We start from the raw sequence: 23,264 nt of genomic DNA on the forward strand, positions 1-23,264 counted from the left end.
AAGGACGAATGAAGCAAAGGTCAAGCATGTGCTTAAACTCATTTCTGGCGACAGTTAGACGATCCGGCGCGAGGCGACGAGCCCGAACAAACACGGTAGGACCAGTCATGACGTTATGATGTGTCATGCTGTTAGCGACCGAGGAATGACAGGTGGAGGATCGGAACACATTCGGAAACTCGGCAAAGACGGCTGACGAAGGGTCGCGAACAGCCATGTGTGCCTAAGTTTATGCACAACTTGCACATACTATGTCTCAATTTGAATTTCTCTCCAACAAATTCACGAACACGGTTTGGCCAGCTGCACTCCTTGTTACCAATATCATATTCCACGGCTACCCTCTCAATTATGAGCCCCGCCATCCTACATTTCTTCACGCATCCATCGCGCTAACAAAGTCAGTTTTGCGCCCTGCCATACAAACACATACCTGCAAACTTTCATTCTACGCACTTCATACGAGGGCAGCCACATTCTCTGAACAATCACCTCCATGCAAAAGCCCTTTTGTTTTCACGCACTTGTAGCTAAGATTGTGTCATAAGAACTCTAGTTTTTAATTATTATTCTAACTTCTATTGTTACCTTGTTCATTCTTGCCTACTTCTTAGTAGCATTGTATATTTAAGGAATTGTATTATTATTATTGCTATTATTATTACAATTATTATTATTATGGTTTTAATATCTGCCAATCCACTGTGTAAAGTCATTAGGGCACTAATAGATAGATGAATAAATAAACAAACAAACATTTTTTGTTGGAAGGGACTGTTACGGGTTCAAATGCCGTAATAGGCATTCCGACTAATATAGAAAATTGGGGTAATACTCTCATTATATCACGGAAGAGAGGTGCGCACGTTCACTGGTGCCTTATCTCATGCGCAATCGCTTATGGTTTCCCTGTTTGGCAATGCTGAAGGACTGTTCATATAGCTCAGCTGTGCCCCATTAGCTGCGTGCGTGCACATAATGTTCTTGGACAGTTGGCGACGATACCACACATTTAACTACCATACGTATCTCGATGTTACTATTTGTCGGCTGTCGACGCTGTAATTTCCTTCCTGCAGCAGGTGTTTCAAACGACCCTGAACTCTACTAAATAACTGCTGCTGCAGTATACTTTTGCACCAACCAATCCGCTTGTCCCTCAGTCAAGAACTGATAAACCGGAGCTGTCAGCTGGTGCTCAAATTTGAAATCACTCTATGGGTCTGTTTCAACATTGGACAAGACTTACGTAAAGCGAGCCACATGTTCGAATTCACCTCATATCAAACACTGCCCAAACGTCGAGCCGTCCGTGCACAAGAGTGGCACTGCACGTTGCACCTGTGGCATTGACATTGCACCTGCACTTCAGCTGCTCTTCGCCTGCCAATCTGAATTCCTCCTTTTTCTAAAAAATGAGTACTTCTTGAGTCCATTAGTCGGTAGGCTATGCGCGCCGTCAAAAGACTGTTGGGACCATATCTGGTTCCGAATTTAAATGCAGAGACTCGATTGAACAACAGTGCAGTGAGCTGATACAACACCATCCGCCCTTTAGCGAGAGAGCGGAGATGCGAAGGAGCCATCTGTGGGCGAGAATGTAGTGCATGCGTCGGGTGAAGCGAAGGTGCTTGGTCTTCGGAAGTGGTGTGTTGTCGGGAGGTATAACGTTGGCGCCGAGAAAGGCAGGCTTGATGCTCTCAATCAAAACGCTGTCTTCGCGTCCATTCATCAGCAGGACGAACTACTTGCGACAGCGTTTCATGATTTTGAACGGGCAGTGATCAGGTGGCTGTAGGGGTGTTTGCATCACGTCTTGCCGCACGAAGTTGTACGTGCAGTTTCCGACAGCGCGACTAAGGAAGCTTTGGCGTGAATAATGTCGGTACTGAACGGGAGAGACGTCTGCCATGGCACCTATGAAGCGAATGGCATAATGATTGGAGTGAGCGAAACAGCGGCGATGCCAGAATGTTGCTAAAATGCTGCCTGTTTTTCACGCAGTTCCTTGGATGCTTTCATGGATTCTTATGCAACGACGCTCTCTTATCTTCCGCGCTTCCTTTTCTACGGAACGTGGAAACGGTCGATGGTGTGCCTACGGACTGCCGTGTCACTCTGTTGGTGATAGGCCTGACGTGCCCGTGGCTTTCCCGACGGCCTCCAGCGTGCTTCGCTTCTGCCTGATGTTATCATCGTTCGACCAATCACTGCTAACCGGTGGTTAGCGACGTCTACAGCGGATGATATAAAGGTCTTCGCAACGGCACTTCCTCAGTGGACAGAACAGGAGCGACGCGGGAATGTTCCTCATACGCTGCCTGTTTTTCGCGCGGTTCCTTGAATGCTTTCATGGATTTTTCTGCGGCAACGCTCTCTTATCTTCTGCGGTTTCTTTTCTCCGGCACGTGTATGTGGTGGATGGTGTGCCTATGGACTGCCCTGTGGCTCCTGCTGGTGAGATGCCTCACGTGCCCCTGGCTTTCCCGACGGCCTCCACGGTGCTTCGCTTCTGGCTGATGTCTTCGTCGGTCGACCAATTACCGCTAACCTGCGGTCGGCGACATCTACCCCGAATGATATAAAGGTCTTCGCAACGGCACCTTCCTTCAGTGGACAGAACAGAAGTGACGCGGGAATGTTGCTAAATCGCTGCCTGTTTTTCACGCTGTTCCTTGGATGCATTCATGAATTTTTCTGCGGCGGTGCTGTCTTATGCTCCGCGCTTCCTTTTCTCCGGCACGTGTATGTGGTGTGTATGTGGTCAATGGTGTGCCTATGAACTGGCCTGTCGCTCCTGCTGGTGATAGGCCTGACATGCCCGTGGCCTTCCCGACGGCCTCCAGCATGCTTCGTCTCTGGATGATGTCATCGTCGTTCGATCAATTACCGCTAACCTGCGGTCAGCGACGTCAACACCGGTGATATAAAAGTCTTCGCAACGGCACCTTCCTTCAGTGGGCAGAACAGCAGTGATGCCGGAATGTTGCTAATACGCTGCCTGCTTTTCACGCAGGTATGTTTCCTAGCTACCATTCAGATGACTGCATTAGTTGCTGCTGTTCTGCCCGAACCGTGTTGTTACTCGCTGCTTTAGTATATTGCGCGGTTACGACAGCCTTCTCTTAATTGGAGACGTTGAACTTGACTCTCTACCTAGAGGTGTGCCTTCAGCAAGTACATCAAAGACAAGTGAGGCTAATAGCGCTACTACAAGTAGCTGTCAGTGCTACACTATTTCATCTCCAGAAGCGGCTAATCTTCTCGCCCAATTGTTGGCTGGTCAGAAACAAATTGCAAGTGACATTACAGATATCAAGAGATTGTTAGTTCGCGATTCGAAGCTTTTGAAACACGTGTATCTTCCCTGGAATCTTCCCCAGCAGCTGCTGACGGTAGTGGAATGTATGACAAGCTTAACTAGGAAATTGTGTCACTTAAGGAATCGATCAATAAACTCACTGCAAAATCTGATAAGTTAGAAAACCGTTCACACCAGAACAATATATTTTGCATGGTATACCATCAACACTTCATGAAAATGCTGTTTCTTTACTGCATACTACAGCACAGGTACTAACAAAGCATATTCAGATAAAATGTCCAGATATTGACCGTTGTCACCGTGTAGGCAGATCAAAAGAAGGGCAACTACGTCCTGTAACATTGAAGACTACTGACTGAAGCAAAAAAATTAAGAGTTATGAGAAATGTTACGAAACTGAAAGGGTCTGCTTTGTACATCACTAAATACTCATCAGCGAATGTGCTAGCCTTGCATAAGAAATCGTAGGACGCAACTGCAAGTTTTCGGGGTAATCGATCAAGAGAAAAAGTACGCTACAATCATGCCTACATTGATGACGCGCTCTACATATGGGACACTGGTATAGACAGTTAAAAGCGCGATTCTGGTCATGTCGCTCAAACACCAATTGTTTGTAAAGCCAGAGCAACTTTTCGATGACTTCCGCCAAGTGCTGGTAAGCAAAGTTTTCCGTATTTCAATGCTAGAAGCATTGTTATCAAGTTCGTGCCTTTATTAGAGTATGTTGTGTCATACTCTCCCCATGTAGTGGCCATAACAGATATTTGGCTGCATGATGGCGTCGTTTACACTGAATTTAGCCCACCCGGCTATGTAACAATATGCAATGACCGATCATGTACCAAAGGTGGTGGTATTGCGGTGCTTATTCTCTCATACCTAAAATTTCATGTGCTCGATAATACACCTACGGTTGAAGTTGCTTGGTGTAAGCTATATTTAAACAAAGTTTCTATATTTCTTGGTATATGCTATTGCTCTCCAGGTCCCTGATTAGAAGATTTACAAACGCTTAGCATATTCATGCAGGAACAGGGCTTAGGCACCTGGAGCCTTGTGTACATGGGGGTTTTAATGCACCGGGCATTGACTGGCGAACCCTGAGTTGCACTGGTTGTGACCCTTTCATTTGTAAGGAATATCTTTCTCTTTCGTTATCCCTTAGTCTTACACAAATCGTACAAGCTCCAACGCGCCATAATTCTCTCTTAGACCTAGTTTTTGTCAGTTCTAAGCTCGTCCAGACTGGTTTTCAGTCTGATGTAATCAGTGGCATTTCTGACCACAAAGCTGTATACGTGTACCTTCCCTATTCATTAATTAAGCTGCAGGTTAATATTAATGTTTTTCGACTTCATTCAAGCTGATACAACATCTATAACAGACACTTTAGCTTCTAACTTCGATTTCTTCCAAGCACTTGGTCTGCATGGTAACGTTGACACATTAGTCGATGTATTTGAGCGCATCGTAAAACTATGCACTGATAATTTTGCTCCCCTAAAGACTAAAACGAGAAATCCTAAGATTACGTTCACATTGTGTTCGCCGTCTGTGCCGACGGAAATAGGCATGTGGTCCTGACAGTGTCATTCGTTTTAACACTGCTAAGGAATAACTACGTATCAAAATGAAAATAGCAAAACATTTATTTTCAAGCTGAAATACCACGATTATTATACTCGAACCAGTGGAAATTCTGGACTTATGTCACACAAACTAAAACTGCTGCTGTTTCCTAGATAGCGCGGCTATTTCGGACCCCTCCGATATAGCTATCGATTTTGATGTCTACTTCCGATCAGTGTTCACGATCAGTGTTCACCCTCTCCCGCCGTACACAAATACTATTCCTGAGCTTTCTATCGGCGATGCCGTAATCAATAAAAAAGACGGCATCCTAAACATGATTCTCTGTTGAGACAGAAAGAAGTGCACTGGTCCTGAGAATTCCGAACTTTCTAGTAAGATACTCTCTCTAGTGTGCACGTTATTTGGCGGTCATCTTTCAGAGATCCTTGACTTCAGGCATCGTCATCCACTCTTGGAAGCAAGGCAAGGTCCAGTCTCTGTATAAAACTGGGGATAAGCAAGTTTGTTCCAACTATAGACCTATATCGTTTATCTCCCATTCCGGAAAGCTACTAGAACACATCACACAGAAGCGTATCACAGACTACCGTGGATCTAATAAAATTATCTGTAACATATAACATAGATTTCGTCGTGGTTTCAGCACAACACAACAGGTGGAATTTTCACATTACATTGCTAGAAAACTTGATATTGTCAATCAAACTGATGCGTTATTTGTACATGTTTCCAAAGCTTTCGACATGGTTACACACAACAAGCTACTCAGTAAACTAAACTTAATTTTAAATATTCCTCGAATGATCGACTGGATAGCTCGCATTTTTAACTTTCGCTCTCAATTCGTTTCATTTAGTTCCACTTCGTCCTCAAGTGTAAATGTAACACCAGGTTTTCCACAGGGCTCTGTTCTGGGACCCTTGTTATTTATTTATTTATTTATTTATTTATTTATTTATTTATTTATTTATTTATTTATTTAGAACCCACATCGCCCATTCAGGCATTAAAGCAGGGGGGGGGACTACAGATGAAAAAAAGACACGCATAAAAATTGCACCTTTGCATAAATTTGTGTAATTTGTTATTCGGCGACACAAAAGCACACAGCCAAGTTGCACGCAGCCACGTCGGCCATAGACACGTTGCAGATGTCACATCTCACACGCGAAAAAAAGTACACAAAGCACAATGATTACAAAGACTCATAATGAAAAAGCAAAACTAAACAAAGCGAATAAAAAGTTGCAATAAAATGCGGTGATTAAGATACAGGGCGAGAAGGTGAAAAAGAGGCACTGAAGGAAAATGTCACTTGAAACGGATTCTTTGTAGATGATGATGATTGCTAGATGTACGCGCGTTATTTATCAAGCCTTAGGGATCAATAGATTCTATTGCTTTTAATGCAGAAAATAACTTGCTAGGACAAGAAATTACTACAACTGAGGAAGGAAGTCGGTTACCCTGACTGATGGTTCTTGGGAAAAAATAGCTGCTAAAGGCCGATGTATTACTGTTGTATTATCTTATCTTGTGTGCATGATCTTCGCGTGCTGATGTGTAGTGAGGCTGACTTATGTATACGTCACGCGGAATTCGAGTACGAGAGTGGTGTGCTGTGTAAAAGCTTCAGTCGAAACGACGCTCTTCGCTGCTGGAGAGATTGCCAGTTTAGCATTGCCTTAGATTTGGTTGCACAAAACTGCCTCTCATACATTGCTATATCGTGTACATAATTTGCCGCGATGGACTGAACTTTAGAAGTTTTTCTTTGTTAGTTACTGATGAAGGGTCCCACACAGAGCATGCGTATTCGAGCTCTGATCTTACATATAATATGTATAGTAACTCCCGGGTTGTTGTCGAAACGCACGTGTATTTTGTCGTAAAAATCCCAAGCTCCGACAAGCTTAGCTTACGGTATAATCGACATGCCGATTCCATGATAAAGAGGGGCAAAAGTAAAGGCCTATGTATTTATATTCACACACCATTTTTACTGGAAAGTAGTTTATCGTGTATTCAAATTTTCCAGGATTTTTTTTCTGGGGAACCTCATACACACAGTTTTCTCGAGATTCAGTTTTCTCGAGTTCAGAAATTCAGATAAATGACGTTTCCAGCAATATTAAGTCAAAAGACCGTCTTTATACTGAAGAGTGTGTCCTATACCAGGTAATTTCTTCTCCTGGTGATCAGGCCTTATTTCAGGATTCCTTCAACAGATTTTGAACCTGGTGTACGGACTGGCTGATGCATATTAACTTTAAAAAACCGCAGTAGTGTCATTTACAAACAGCCATTTTGCTACAGAACATGCGTACGCTTTTAATAACACAATAGTTCCCTGGGACACAGGTGTACAAATACCTCGGAGTTGTCTTCAAACACAACAGGCAGTCGTCCAAGCACATTGATGACATTACATCTATAGCACGAAGAAAATTAGGTTACTTCAGAAGAACGTTATCTACACCACCAAGGCACACTCAATTACTAATGCATAAAGCACTCATTCGCCCTGTATTAGAGTACGCTTCATACGTCTGGAACCCGCATAAAATGTGGGACTTTAAAAAAGTTGAATACGTATAAAGGAAGGCTGTTCGTTTCATTTGTCATCGCTGCGATCACGATTTCTCGCCCTCATCCGCAATGAATTATTTGAATTTAGCTTTTTTATGCACAAGGCAGCATATCGATTCCATGAAGCTATTGCATTGAATTATTTACTCATATTGTGTACTATCCTCTTATGTTTACATCGCCTGTGCCAGTGCTCTTCCAACTAGACGTTGTCACGCCTTCAACGTCAAGCCTTTCTTGAGCGCACTAACATGGGGCCCTATAACGTAAAACTATTCCAATATATTTCTATTCCAATTTTCTGACGTCAAATTGGCGTAACCACCGACACAAGCACCGGGCGGTCATCCGCAGGGTTGTCTGAACAGACAAATAAAACGCTCCCCTCGTTCATAGGGGGTCACTTTTGTTTGCTTGAAAAACGAATAACACTGCATACACTAAGCGGCTTGTCGTATCTAATTGGCTGACAAGAGGCGAGGAGAACGCTCAAGTGGAGAGTGATTCACAGGGGCAGAGCCAGTGCACTGGAAATCGATAACCGGATGAAGAGGGTGGTGCCGGCGTCTGCGATTGGTCGGCTTTCCCTTACATAGCATGTGGTGGCTGCTCGAAAATTGCGGCGACATGCAACGGAAGCTTAAGAATGACGCTAAAACTGAACCTCAGCAAAGAATAGTCGGCAGAATAAGGTCGTAAACATGCCGAAAGTGCTTGAAAAAGGTGCACGGCCACGCAAGAAGTTTTATTCTACGCAAATAAACCCATGCCCTCCGGCAGGTCCGAGTAGCCAGCATCTCAGCGATCGGCGGCAGCCATCTTTTATTCCTTTCAGAACGGGGCAGCCTGCGGCTATTCCGAAACAAATTCAGTTTTGTTCGCCATATTAATGCATCTTTATCGTGTTCACGTCACTTTGACGAGGTGAGCTTGTGCTGTTTTGTGACGTCGCGTGACAGGCAGGTGAACTGGGTGCAGCCCGCAAACTTTTGACGAATAGCCGACGGCTAATGGCGAAAAGGCATAGAATCAGAAATAACTATTTTTCTTTTTTTGTCAAATCATGCATAATCAGTGTGTACACATCATATGAGATGGGGAGGTATCGCGGCTTTCGTGACGTCGCGTGGCAGACAGATGAAGTGGGGGGTGGTTGAAAAAGTCTTTGACCAATCGCGGAGGGCTGATAGCAGAATTGGAATAGAAAAGTTTGGAATAGTTTTACGTTGTAGCGCCCATGTCGAACATAGAAATTACCCGAGCGCTGTCGCCTGCTGGAACAAGTTACCCGGTTCTGTTCGTGAATTGGCACAGTCTGATATTGTAGAAGGGCTAGTGTGATAAGGCTGCTATACCCCCTATTTATCTATTATGGTCAACCGCCTTTTTTTTCTGTTTCTAGCATTTCTTGTACTCCACTCCTGCAATAGCACTGAATATGGCTGCAGTATTTGAAGGTAAATAAATAAATAAATAAATATCGCCAACATCGAAAGTTGACGCCTGCGCCCAGGCAAAAAAATCTCGAGGTATAGTCAATATATTTTGGAACACGAGCTCTGCCGAGAAGCTGGAGGCGTCAGTCCGCATCACACTACGAATGGCGAGGAGGATGAGGGGTAGACGCTCTGTCCACGGTATCTGTCTAGGAAGCTGTGAGCGAGACTTTAACTTACAGTGAAAGCGCTGGACCTTGTCGTTGGACAAGGGGTGGTGGGCCGTCGTCTCGATATGGCGGACACCGAGCAGTCAGGACATCTCACGCATCAGCGCGTAGTCGAATTGACGACCGCGATTGGTTGTAACGGTCGAGGGAGCTCCACAGCGACTAATCCATACTGTGATAAGACGTATGACAACTGTCTCTGCGATGATATGGCTAAATGAGAATGCCTTAAGCCAGCGCGTGTACCGGTCGATGCACGTAAAGATATAGCCATTATCCTGGCATGGCGGGAAAGGGCTCACCAGGTCGCTGTGTACGTCACTGAAACGCGCGTCTGGAGGCCAGGAGGTTCCCAGCGGACTGACGGTGTTGCGCAGAACTTTCGCTTGCTGGCACTGAACACAAGCCCATGTCGAGCGTCGGACGTCGATAATCATGTGTGGCCACAGGTATCGTGTAGGTACGAGGTATGGAGTTACACGAACAGCGGGATGCCACAAGAAATGTGTGGCATCGAAGATGGTGCGGCGAAATTGTGCGAGAATGTAAGGGCGAGGACAACCTGTAGAGACATCGTGAACCAGGAAAATATTGCCGTCTCGAAAGTGCACGTCTTGAAGTTGGAGCGAATTATCTTTCAGTCGTAAGGCCTGAAGTTCGCTGTCCTCTCGCTGTGCTTTAACCATAGCTGCAAACTCCACAGATCAGCGCTCCTGCGCAGTTCTTTTGATTTGTGTGCGGTATGGTACATCAGCGACTGGGTTGTCTGCGCCCCTGACATGCCGAATAGCGCTCGTGAATTCAAATATGTAGGCAAATTGGCCAATCTCGCGGTGAGTGTTGACAGAGTTAGTTGTGGTGGAAGCGTACGCGAGTGGCTTGTGGTCAGTGAGGGTGTAAAATTGCCGTCCTTCGATGAAGCGGCAGCAATGCCTCACGACCCGGTGCCCATCGGCAGTTCACGACACTAAGTGTTGTATTCGCGCTTGGTTTAAGAGAACTTTTGCGAGAAGCATAAGACCGGCTTCCGCATTACATGGACCGATTGCTTCAGCAATCTACCGACGGCGACGCCTGAAGCGTTCACTGTGAGTGACATCAGGGCGTTGCACATGGGATGTGCAAAGCGAGTCGTATTGGTGAAAGCTTCCTTAATGGAACTCGAAAGCAGTCTCAGAATCATCTATCCAGGAGATGACAGCGTTTCCGTTGAGCGGTCGCAAGATGACAGCCCAGTGAGGAATGAACCGCCAATCATAATATGTAAGCCCAAGGAATTGTCTTCGTTACTTTGTGGTCGCAAGTCGTGGAAACTGCACTATAGCTTCTACACGAATGGCAGGAGGAGATATCATGCGGGCATCGACGCGATGGCCAAGAAAGTTCAGTGCATTGACACCAAACTCGCTCTTCGTACCGTTCACGACTATAGCGTACTTCCGTATTTGCTCAAACACTTGGCGCAGGTGAAGTGCGCGGTCGTCTGCTGAAGCGCGGAAGACGAGGGTGTAGTCTATATATGCGAAAGAGCAGGGCAAACCACGGCGAATCAGATCGACAAAGTGTTGAAACGTTTGCGTGGCGTAGGGCCGACTGAATGGCAACACGAGGTACTCAAATATGCCAAAATATCTTAATACGGCTGTCTTGGATACGTCCCAAGTTTCCGGAGGTACTTGGTGGTATGCATTGACTAGGTCTATCGTACTGAATACTGTTCACCCATGCAGTAACATGGTAAGACCTGAATGCGTGGGACGGGGTACCGATCTGCTACTGCCCATTTGTTGAGGGCGCAGTAGTCACTGCACGATCTGTAGTCAACGGTGGGCTTGGGGACCATGTGTAGCTGTGACCACCATAGACCAGTTGATCGGCGGACATATCCGAGCTCCAGCTTATCTTCGAATTCTTGCCACCGCGCCATGTAGTTGCGGTCAAGAGCAAGACAATGAGGACTTGCAAGAGCTAGTACATGTTACAAGAGCTGGTAAGAGTTGTAAGAGCTGGTACATGTTATGGGTGACGTCGTGTCGCACCGGGTCTTCGAAAAAACGCACGCGGAAGAGACCTGAAAACTCTTGGAGAAATGCAGAATATGGAGGGGATACTTTGGCACGTGCTTGTACGCGACGAAAGAATAGCAAACGGGATCTGGCGCCTTGAACCGACAGGTTATTCTCGGAATCCAGGAGACCGCTACGGTGGAGATCTACCACAAGCTTAAAATTGTCACACAAATAATTGCCACACGCTTCGCGCTATCAAAACAATCCACCTGGGTGATCTTCGGAACCTGATGTCAAGGGTGACAGGCTTTTGTCCGTAGGTCTATATGTTCGCACTGTTCACGGCGGTAACAGTTGGGGTTGTGAGGCGTCGGAGCGGTCCTCCAGCGTAGGAGGGATTACGCACCCCTCTGTCCCAGTGTCCGTGAGATAACACAATTTATTGAAGGTCGGAGATGTGAAACAAGCGGCTGGTGTTGGGCAGAAACATGCCTGGAGTCAACTGCTCCACCTAAATTGAAATGTACGCTCTATCAAGCTAGGCCTTATAGCGTTCCGATGTCCCTCGTGGGTTCACTCATCCAGAGGAGTTGCCGCGTCCGAGACTTCGCGTTGGCGTATACCTTTATGCTGTCTCTAGCCGTCCTCTCGCACCAGCATTACATCGCCACCTAGCGGTCCTTGTGTCAATGCGGTGAACGTGACACAGCCGCTGTGGTACCACACGCGACTTCAGAACGCGCTTCTTCAGCAACTCTGTGCAGACTGTTTTTAACCGGGCCGCCCTCCTTACTTATAAGGCTAGATAAATGACCTTTTCATCAAACGCTACTAGACTTCATGCATCAAATTTTTTGTATGAGAGAACATCTCCAATTCTTTCGAATTTAGGAAACCTTCACTAGAAAGTTTATTGTTATCCACAAAAGCATAACTTTAAACCGCGCAATCTTCGGTCAACCTAGAAACACCAAAACCACCCCAAACCTCTCCAATTTTCAGCACGTCATGTCATCGCCTGGGTCAAATGTAGCTGGCGGCAGTTTCAAATGATCAACCTACGCCTTGCGTGCTTTAGGACAATCCTAGTCTTAATGAGCGTGCTCGACTATGCACACTCCAAATTGTAACACACAATATTCACGCTTCGAGAAAAATGAGCTTCCGCAAAATTCCTGCACCAACACAAACGGCTAAATATGGGCGTCTCAGCTTAGGTTTTCTTTTCTACATCGTACAAAACTCCCTATGGAAATGCATATAATGTACTACTTTTGAACTAACGATACCTTTATGTTTTCCGTTGCTTCCCTGAGTTGTGAGCGAGTTGAAAAACTAGCTATAACAGTACCGAGCCCACTATCACAACCTGATTTCTTCACCTTACAGAAGATGAAAAAATTATTAAAAAAATGATTTTCATTCACAATCATCCACATGTTCACTTACCTAAACTATCGCTAAATTTATCACTAGTATTCTGTACGTTTATCTTAACATTGTTCAATTCACTACCAATATGTACCTTGTGTACTGAAGATACTACTTTGCATTTTTGATGTCCACTATCTGAAAACAAATATCGTTTTATACATGCACATTTAACGTTCATGCGAAATTAGTTGGTCTGAAATAGTTTCACATATGTACATAATTCATGCTTCGTTGTATAAATCAAAGTTCATCAATCACGTGCCTGTCCACTATAAGATTAGAAATGAGACTGGAGATAATACGGAAATATGGAGACTGGAAATAAATAAACAAGTAAATAATCGTTTCGTTGTAAAAAAGTCGCAGTTTACCCCGAAAGGTGGAGGTTCAGTTGCGACAGCAAATTAGTCGACAACAATGTGAAGTAAGGATAGTAGTTTTACTAATCGTGTAAACTTGAAAACATAGGCCTACTTACTAATTTAGAAGCATGCTGTCACGCTCGCAGAAGTCATCGTGAAGATATCTCACTCGATTACCGCGTAAAATCACTGTCATAACGCTGCAAAGTGCGGAAACGCGGCAGCAGCAGCGAGCGAATAGACCTTCGTGCAGCCGCTCGTATCAACGCGAAGTACGCCGCGAAAACACAGTGCAGCATGGATTCTGCGCCCGTCGCACGTGTGTTTAACGACACATAAAGCGAGCTGCGCGTAAGGAGAACATATCCTCTTGGCGGAAAGGCGTCAGAGCAGCGCGGCTATTGGCCCTCGACGCAGGCCACTTCCACTCGGATGGCGGCACCCATCCTAGTATTCACCCATCCTAGTAGCACCCATCCACGGTCTCCGACTTTGCCTCCGAGATTTAAGTTTGTTTACGCTCTGACGCTGGGCTGCCGCCGCAATGAATGCGATGCAGCAGTGGGCACTGTCGCCCATTTGGTGAGAGAGCGCGGACACTGGTTTGTGCTGCATCCGAGGCACGAGAAGAAACTTCAAATTCTTCAAGAAACGCCTGTGCAACTCTGCGCAAGAGTTGTGTGCTGGCCTTTGAAAACGCTACGCCAGGCTGCCGAGAGACCGCCAGCACTGTTTTCAACGACGCTGAAAAAGCACTCATGTGGAAAGTGGACAAGCGCCGCATCAAACAGAAGACGGCTGCTGGAATATGGTGCTACGTGTTGAGGCCATAACAATAACGACGACACAGCAAGTTTTTGTTGTAATTCAAAGTGCATATTTTTGAGAACGTTAGTACGTTCAGGTACGACTTAAAGTGCATACGTTGCGTAGAGCCCGCTCTTGTCCGAAATAATTCAACGCCACACAGAGTGACTGAGCGCATGCCACGTGGAATGCGAAGCGCGCATATTTTTGCAGAAGTGCGTGCATAAGCCTTCAAAGCATTCTTGAAACCATAAGCGCTTTCCTGCTGCCGCGCATGCGGCTTACCTCTGACACCATTATTTGTGGGATATGATTTTCTTGTACCCGCTATGTGGAAAGGGAAAGCGCGTGAACAACAATTGTCTCCTCTCTTAACGTAATAAACGTAGACCAAGGGGGAAACCCTACTAAATCACCGAGCTTGGAGTTATTCTTCAGTTATGAAAAAAAGGAAAACTCTCATTTTTGATGGCTTCAACGCATTTGTGTAATGTGGCGAAGCATAAAGTGTATTGCAGTAACGCGAGTGAGAATGTTCGCGCATACGCAGTGTAAGCGGCGCTTTAAAAATAGGAACTTTGAACCTCACTTGGACACATTTCTAGCCTTTATCATTATCTCAGGCAATTACCTGAGTTTTTCGGAATTTGAGCGTAGTGTGTTGCAGTGAAGCGAAGGGAGAATTTTCGCGCTTACTATGTGTAAGCAACGTTACACAAACTGGAAACCCCACTGGGCCGCGGTTGTAGTCATTATTATTATCTGAGGTGCGGAACTGAAGCCTCCGTCGCCGGCATTGTTTTCTTTTTGCTTGCTGTGAAATTTCACCGCAGTACACATATGTATTGGGGAAGTTTGTCAAAGCACTTATTGCCGTCATGAAATGCTTATAACCCCCCTCCCTCCCCCATAAACAAAGACAGAAGAACGTTTTCTACAAGATAATAGATGATGCAAAAAACGTCCATGAAATGGAAGCAGAAACAAGAGCGTAGTCTTCAAAAATCACTCCTGATCTTGGAGATATTTGAACATGTCTTGGTATTATTGGTATTGTTTCGATACAATTTTTTTTCAAACCAATGCTTATCGAGACAAGGCATGTAACCTGAAAAATAGTAAAGGATTCTATAATGCCTTGCGGTTACGAGCTCAAGCGGAAATACTTGAACCACATCTGGTACACTAACGAAAGACTTCAGAGGAACCACCTGACAAAACAAAGAAAGTGGATACTTATTCGATTGATGGCAGTATTAAGTTTCTACGCTTGGTCTTATAACTCGAAGATCACTCAATTAGCCTAGAAGACATAATGTCCTAGCAGGGAAGCACTTCTTACTTTGCTCTTAATTCCCAAGACACGCTGATTCAAGCTTTAGTTCATTCAGAAGCGCAGTATAATAAAGTGAGGTAATCTGAAAGCATGTTTCAGTGTGTTGTGCTCAGGAAGAGCAGCAAACTTACACATTGTTATTGTGCCATCAAACATACTTCAGGATTTAGAGTATAAAATACGTATGAAAACGTGTACAACAAGAATCGCATAATATGACGGTGAATCTGCTTTAAAAAGCTTCTTCACAGTATTTGAGTTCATTGCGACGAAATTGTATAGCAAGCGAAAAGAAAAATAATAGCGGCAGGGGGATACTGATCATCTGAGGGCTCCTGAGGTAGTAATAAATCACCTAAGCACCTGAGATAACAATACAGACTACAACGGTGGCCCAGTGGGGTTTTCAGTTTTCATAAAATGTTGCTTGCACTTAGTACGCGCGCCAATTCTCACTATCCTTCACTTTGGGACACTATGATTCAGCGCGGAGGTCTCAGGTGAGCAACTGAAGTAATAAAGACTCGAAGTATGGCCGAGTGGGGTTTCAAGTTTTTATAATATGTTGCTTACACTTTGTACGCGCGCAAATTCTCACCTCACTTCACTCCAAGATAGTGTATGCTTCAGCGCTGAGGCCTTCGGTGAGCACCTGAGATAAAGGGCAGACCATCGCCCAGTGCACTTTCCCGCTTTTATAACAAACTCTTTCCTACACTGCGTATGCAAGCAAAATTTTCTATCGCTTCACTGCACTACCCAAAATGCTTCGCTGCATTACAAAAGTGTCGTGCGTTGAAACCATCATACATTACCGTTTCCCTATTTTCTTTTTCACAACGAAAGAATTGCAGCAAGCTCGGGGTTTCAGGAGAGTTCCCTCTTGGTTTGCGCTTTAATCCAATAAGCGGCGAGACAACTGCGTGTTGGCCACACGCTTTTCCTTCACGCATAGGGTGTATAAGAAAATCCTATCCCACGAATAATCTGACGTCAGAGCAAAGCCGCGCACGCGACAGCAGGAAAGTGCTTACAGTTTCAAGCAGGCTTTGCACACCAGCAAAGATATGCGCGCTTCTCATTCCGCATGCCATGCATTTCGTCACATTGGGTGGCATCAAAATATTTTGGACAAGTGTGCGCACCGCGTAACTTATGCGCCGTTAAGTCTTACCTGATCGTATAGTAGCGTTCTCAGAAATATGCACTTCGAACTGCAGCAAAATGTTACCGTGTCATCGTTATTGTTGTGGCATCATTATGTTGTGGATCATGCTGCCGACTTCTTTCATTTGGCTGGCGGGCGTCCGCTTTACGCATGTATGCTTTTTCAGCGTCGTTGAAAACGGAGCCACACGGCTTTCGGCAGCGAGACGTAGTGTTGTCAAAGGCCTGCATGCACCCATTGCGCAACGTTGTACAGACGCTTCTTGAAGCACTTCACTTGACGTGCCTCGCATCACCACAGTGCAAGTGAAGGGTGCTCCTGTCACCAAATGGGTGTCAGTGCCCACTGCTGCATCATACAGCTGCATCGCGTTCACTGGGGCGGCAGCCCAGCGGCGGAGCGTAAACAAACTGAAATTTCGGAGGCAACGTTGGAGGCTGCGTCCCTGGGTGCCGCCATGCTAGCGGAATGGCCTGTGGCGAGAGCCAATAGGAGCGCAGCTCCGAACCCCCTGCGCTTACGGAATATGTTTTCGGTATACGCGGCAGGGCGCGCTCGGCCACTCACGCTGCACGGAGTCGACCACGCCTTCCTCTTTCCCTACCCTCCCCTGAAACTTTGGGCGCGACGGAAGCTAGCACGCTTCTTCCCTGCTTTCGCCGTTGCGTAGGCGAGATTGGGCTGCGGTCAACCGCGCAGCCGCGCACGCTTTCAATCGCTTATACACCACAGCGCGAGCGGCAACGCTTTTATCGAACTTGGACGTTATACGGAACCTCACGGCGACAGCGACGCCAACCGCAGAAATGAGCCTCGGCTGTCCACATAATTGCTATCATAGTAAAAATTGCCCTACCATGGGGATCTAGCCTTCTGGCAGAGACCCTCGCTCTAAGTCAGCTGGCCAGGATGTTGGCTGCTTGTAGCGTGCTTGTAGCGAAGGAAGGAGTAATTACGCACTGAACCTACTGGTACCTACCGAACATAGTATTACAATAATTATATGTAAAGTTAACATCTGCCCAACTGCTTTAAAAAGCTATTCCTGATGCGTACCTTCTAATAAATGGTTTCAAAATTGTAACACAGACGAAGGATAGTGTAAGAATTGAACAGGGGGTTGCTTTAAAAAGCTATTCCTGATGCGTACCTTCTAATAAATGGTTTCAAAATTGTAACACAGACGAAGGATAGTGTAAGAATTGAACAGGGGGTTGTACGACGTGGCGGATGATCTTGAAACTCAGAAAGCAATACAACTGATGTGCATTGAGACGGAATAATACGGTATAAACAATAGTGCATCCACGACTTTTCATATTTAGAGGAAGCGCTCTATTTCTTTATTAGTAATTAGAATTAACAGGCCGAAAAAAATGACATTGGTAGTTATCGTTGGATGGAAACGCTGTTAATTTCTATAGGAATGATTAACAAAATCGCTGTTTATATTGGACATCTCCTGCTTGAATTTTGAAAAGAACGGTAATGCAAGACGACATAAATGCGTACCTCCAGAGCGCGCTGAAGTCCACACCCAATGCAGGTACGGGCCACCGCCGACATGTTCTTTACAGCATCTCGAAAGCCTTGTACCGTTTGGTGATTGACAGCCATCATGGGGTGCAGGACCTTCGCGACGGTGCTGAACGTGACGATGGCGAGCTGTACCAAGTCGTCGAGCAAACTCGGGAGGAAACCGTCGAGAACGTCTTTTAGGGTTTCTAATCGTCTGTTTGCCTGCAAAGTAAACGACATAAAATGCAGAAATTGCCCGGAATACGCGGTTGTCTAGGAAGGCGGGAATATTAATTATTTTATTCTGTTGGACATCTCTATTGCAATGGAAAGTTCTCTACAAAATGAGATAGCGGGGACAGGTCATGCGGCTTAACAAGAAGCACTAAAGGCACCTCTGCATGCAGCGTGCATCTACATGCGTGCATCACGTGGTGAGCATGATTTAGGAGTGCCTTTTTGTAAGGTTCTCCCTGTGCTTTTTTTTGCGCGTGAGTTTTCTGTGGCACACAGCTCTGGGGCGGCCCTACGACGACGAACACGTACACGAGTCAATTTTCGCTGAAGCTCGCGGTACGCAGCTTATTCCTGAGGAGTACGCACTACTCGTCGCCTTTCCATAGCTTCAGCTGGGATAGAATGTGTGGAACCCCTAATCCAAATCTCCTTGTTGTGGGCGCAAGGTTCACCACTGGAGATGCGGGCGCGGCAATTGTTTTGATGATTGACGTCTTTGCGTTTCTTAGTGAGGTCACATAAACATTCGGCTGCGACGGAGAGAACGACGTCAGTGACGGTGTGACGGCAGTCTGCTGCTGTCGTTTGCGTTCGACATCTCAGTTTGCTCTGTGGCGTGGTTAGCAGCATCCGCGCGGTATTGTCGTGTGGGAATGTTCAAAGTTAAATGGCTGCAAAATTAAATCTATCCGTCACGTAAGAGAATGAATGGCTCATACCCCCGGTATACGCGGCCTCCCCATGACAACAATAGCGAAACTCTATGCTGCAATGACGACGAGGCTCTATCCTTCAATGCTGATGATGATAGTTTTAGCGAACTCCGACAACGACGGCACAGGGACCATGTAAAGAGCTTCTCTGTAACGCAAGGAGACGAAGAAATCACACGTCTAAAACAGCGCAATCAATTTCGATGTCAGTACCTCAATAGAAGAAATTGAAGCAGACCGAATGTAGGGAAAGTTAAATTTTGTCACTCCATATTTTGTCTGCTAAAACTGAAACGAAATTTGCACGACTGCTTTTCCACAAAAACACACACTGCTCCATAAGGTGAACTTCATCCATTCCCACCAAACAGTAAATAGGGTATAATTCACAGCTTAGCCCGAAAATGACAGCGAAGACCTGTCAATGTAGCGCCCTGGCGATGCACTGTTCAGCGGCCTCTGGGCCTCGTAGCCACTACATCGATATCAGGAGCAGACAGAATGGACACAATTTCCAAGCGGTGATTCCAAGCAGACGACGTCATGGGCACAAAGCGGTGATTATTTAACGTGCCCGTAAGGAATGGTCGAGAGTTCTTGCCTTCTGAAGAGTGCCCTGCGCCATGAGCCTCCTGCAACCATCGCGGGGGCTCTCACCATCCATCACGTCGGCGCACTTGAAAGGGACACCGTAAGCAAATGTATTTGAAGCGACCGAACTATGATGTCTAGAGAAGCGACATGATGGTTTCGGCACGCTAATCTTTACAATTTAAGTTACACTTGCCCACGCCACTTACAACAAAATAAAGAACATTGCCCTGACATATTTAGGAAGTACAATCAATACTCCGCGTTTTGGAAGATATACGTAACCAAACATGCGCGCTGTCTTCCGGTGGTGTTCAGAAACCCTAGTTCCGTCTGCACCAACAGCAATTACGGAAACACATTTCATTCAGACTTTGTAAAGCCATGAGACTCGCCCCGATTAGAGTACAGGATTCTGCCCTGTAATCTCCTTTTGATGGTTGCTTATAAAGTGCTTCGTTCCAACGCTTTCTTTTTCGCCATGAGATATTGTTCTGGAAAATTTTTCCGTGAGGCCCGCGGTTTGTCAATTTTGTCGAAACCTTTAGAGCGTGGTCCCAGATCGAAGGCGACAGAGAATTTCCTTTTTTTCTGTTGCAGTGAATTATTAGCCTGTAGCTGCACCACTACGAAAGCTTCCGCTGTACTGCGTAAAGTCTTAGGCAACATCACGTGACCAAAGCTCACAACGTTTTTCGCAGAGGAATCGGGTGGGTAACTCAGTGCTGGAAAACTGCGTGCTCACTCTTTTATTTATTCCTAGGGTCGTTCAGTTCAGCCGATGTGCCTGCGTAGGCGTTGCTGTGATAGCCTTAAAAAGACAAGGTTACCGTATCACGGCTCTAGCACGGTAGTTTGCTGCCCCTTGTATGAGGTACAGGTGTGGTACCAAGGACTCCGCGTTACGTATACTCGAAAAACAAGATTGCCCAATAAACAGGGCTATTCGAGCTTATATTTCAGCAGAGCATTTCATGATGTGAAATTACTGACCAGTAATCACTTAGCCTAGCTAGAATGTCGCTTGAAGAATTCGAACTCATTTCTTTCCATTGGCGCAATATTCTGAAACGTTACTATTATGAAATAGCGCAGGAAGCAAAAGCTCTCACCTTCATACTCTTGGAAAGGTCAAGGACCAGGACAGCTCGCAGGCTCGTTCTAGGTTTCTGCTGAATTTCATCAAATTCCACCAAGACGGGCTTGGACATGTTGGGTGGAGGAAGACTGAAGGCAATGATGAAAACACAGCGCACCTGTCACTTGACAATATTAGATATCGACATTGTAAATATGTGATAACAGCCAACAAAGGTTAAGGCAGGTGAGGATATCAGTAGCGCCAAAGGCATTGTGGCCACCATGGAAAGTGATTTTTTTTGCGAACCCTGAGAGAGAGAGAGAGAGAGAGAAAGAAACAACTTTATTTGCCACTGCAGGGTAGGAAGTTAGGGCAGGTAGGCCTAGTGTGGCTCCCAGGTGGGGGCGACGTCTTGGGCCCACGAGATGAGGGCCAGTTGCGTTTTCTTGTCTGCACTTGTCAGCAGCTGGTTCCAACCCTCCTCGGAGGGAGCTGGCAGTAATCATTGTGGGGGAGGGTTACCCTCGCATCCCCAGAAAATGTGTGCCCGAGTGGCGAACACTCCATGGTCGCACTTAGTACATACGGGGTCGTAATGCCCTCCAGTGATTAAATAAAGCCTAGAATGCCTGAGAATTGAATCGGTCTGCAGTCTGCGAAGCATGGTGGCTTGCGCTCGTTCGAGGTCGGGGTGGCTAGGCGGGTACACGCATCTCGTCTCCTTGTAGAAATTTGTAATTTCAGCATAGGATTCGGGGGCCTCTGCGAGCACATCTGGGTTCGAGGGGCCGGCCTCCCGGTTAGTTAGGCCTCGGGCTAAACGGTCAGCCCCTTCGTTCCCAGAGTTCCTCGCATGAGCAGGTACCCACACTAACTTTACAGTTCTGTCGAGAGCGCAACCGCGGAGGATGTGTGCGGCGGGGAGACAGAGTGAGTTTTTTGAAAAATTTCGGATGGCTTGTTTAGAGTCACTGAGGACCGTGCTTGTGCGGGGATCCGCGATTGCTAGCGCGATAGCGACCTCTTCGGCAGTGGTGGAGGAGTGCGTGCGCACTGTAGCGGCACTGATGAGAGTGGTGGTTGGCGCCGCTACGCATGCTACGTATGTGTTAGAGTCGCATTTCGCCGCGTCCACGTACATGGCATGTTCGTCAGCGGAGTAGGTGACGTCTAAGGCTTGTGCCTTCTGCTCTCGCGCCGGAAAGGTCACACATATTAACACAGCACCTTTTCTCACGATTTTTCCAGGTGCCACGGCTGCAGGCCTTGTTTTCTATGTAATGACGCAGTGATGCAAAATATTATCCCTATATATGCTCTTTGAATAAATATACGTCATCAAGAGCGCGATTCCTTCAATAAAGGAAACCTTTCTATGCCGACTTTCGTAAGGTTGCGGGTTTGGTGTATCTCCATTGTCAGTGTATCGCCGAGTAAACTGGTAAAGCGTACTACTCATTATTTCCAGGATCAGCCTGCTTCTAGGATACGCGCTGGCCCTGGATACAGCACAGTCTATATGGTAGTCATGTGCTTCGATTTAGGCTCCCTAGCAAACAGCGTCATAGTAAAGTGAACCGATCAAGAAGACGGTATACTTGACAGTCGCATAGTTCAGGGGGTCGGGATGAACATGTCTGGTCATCTTCACTGTCAGGCAGGTAATTGTCATGGTGAGAAACGCTCAACAGAATGTAATCATTATATTGCCTTTATTACACGGCTACACAAAAGATTTGTGATTCTGGTACTTGAATGCTTTGACTTTCATTTGGCTCGACTTTTTTTCCTTTATTCAAGGAGGGAGAGGCGGCGCGGCAGCCATTTTTCACTGAGCAGCTGGACGCAGGCATTCACCGCTTTTATTAACAGCGATGGACAGCTTGACATCGAAAACATGATTGGGACACGTATCTAATAAGCAGTGATGTACTAAATAATTAGAGCATTTAATATTACCTACAGGTTACAAGTTACCGCGAAAAATGATGACAGTGTAAATATATTAACACAGTCGCATCGCATGTACACATCGCCTAAAATTAAACAGCGCACCATCGTATCAATGTTCAGTCAGATGAAGGCAAAAACCAGAAAGTAAGAAGTACATAAAAAGCGAACCTTAACAATAAACTAGCATAGCATGGAACACACATTCTCATAAAGTAATGCAAGAACGAACTCTAAATTTGGAGCTGGTGTAGCAACGGTCAATCGAAATATTAGATCGCTTTAACTGCTTAAAATAGATGGCAGTAATCTTCATATCATAATTATACAAGAGTTTGGTTCGCATTTGGGGAAGCCGGAATCAAAGAATTCATTTAAGATAGTTTGTGCGGCCAAGCGTATCTTTCAGCTCACAGGATAACGCATGTTGTAAGCGCTCGTATTAATTAGCTTCAGTTTGTGTCATATGAACACCGATTGAATGCGTACTTTCTTTTCGTATCGCGTTAAGCGACAGAGCATGCATTAGCCTAGAGCCAGAAAATAATAAAACCTACTTCCCTTGTATCCAATATTACAGTTTTGATGAAACTTTTCATAAGCAAGGATGCACTATTTGGTAAAGCACCTTAAAGGGTTAAAAGCGCACACAGACGGGGACAGAGCGAGAAAGAACAGGACACAGCGCTAATTAGTGCCGATGAGCTTTGTTCGTCACTCCGGCTGTGCGCGCAGTTAACCAGGTAGGTTTGCTATACAGTACCTGGAGAGTGGTGCTCAATCTTTAAGTCGGCATGAGCCTGTGGATGATTACTTTTTCCCGTGCGTTTTTTTACGTGTTTGCCCCCAGCTTTCTGGCTGCGACAGTATTGAGGCATTTAT

The 23,264-nt window shown here is 45.9% G+C and overlaps 1 protein-coding gene across 1 annotated transcript in view; it reads right to left on the bottom strand.

Annotated features, from left to right (window-relative positions):
* LOC135907491 (calcium-activated chloride channel regulator 1-like) overlaps positions 1-23,264 on the bottom strand; it is a 166,720-nt gene that overhangs the window by 91,533 nt on the left and 51,923 nt on the right. Inside the window, exons 5-6 of the mRNA XM_065439178.2 lie at positions 20,464-20,578; positions 17,805-18,032 (exon numbers count right to left, since the gene is read on the bottom strand). Coding sequence (XP_065295250.2) covers positions 17,805-18,032; positions 20,464-20,578 — 343 coding nt within the window. The remainder of the gene's footprint in view (positions 1-17,804; positions 18,033-20,463; positions 20,579-23,264) is intronic.

This window comes from Dermacentor albipictus, chromosome 6 (genome assembly GCF_038994185.2).
Source record: "Dermacentor albipictus isolate Rhodes 1998 colony chromosome 6, USDA_Dalb.pri_finalv2, whole genome shotgun sequence".
Lineage (NCBI taxonomy): Eukaryota > Metazoa > Arthropoda > Arachnida > Ixodida > Ixodidae > Dermacentor > Dermacentor albipictus.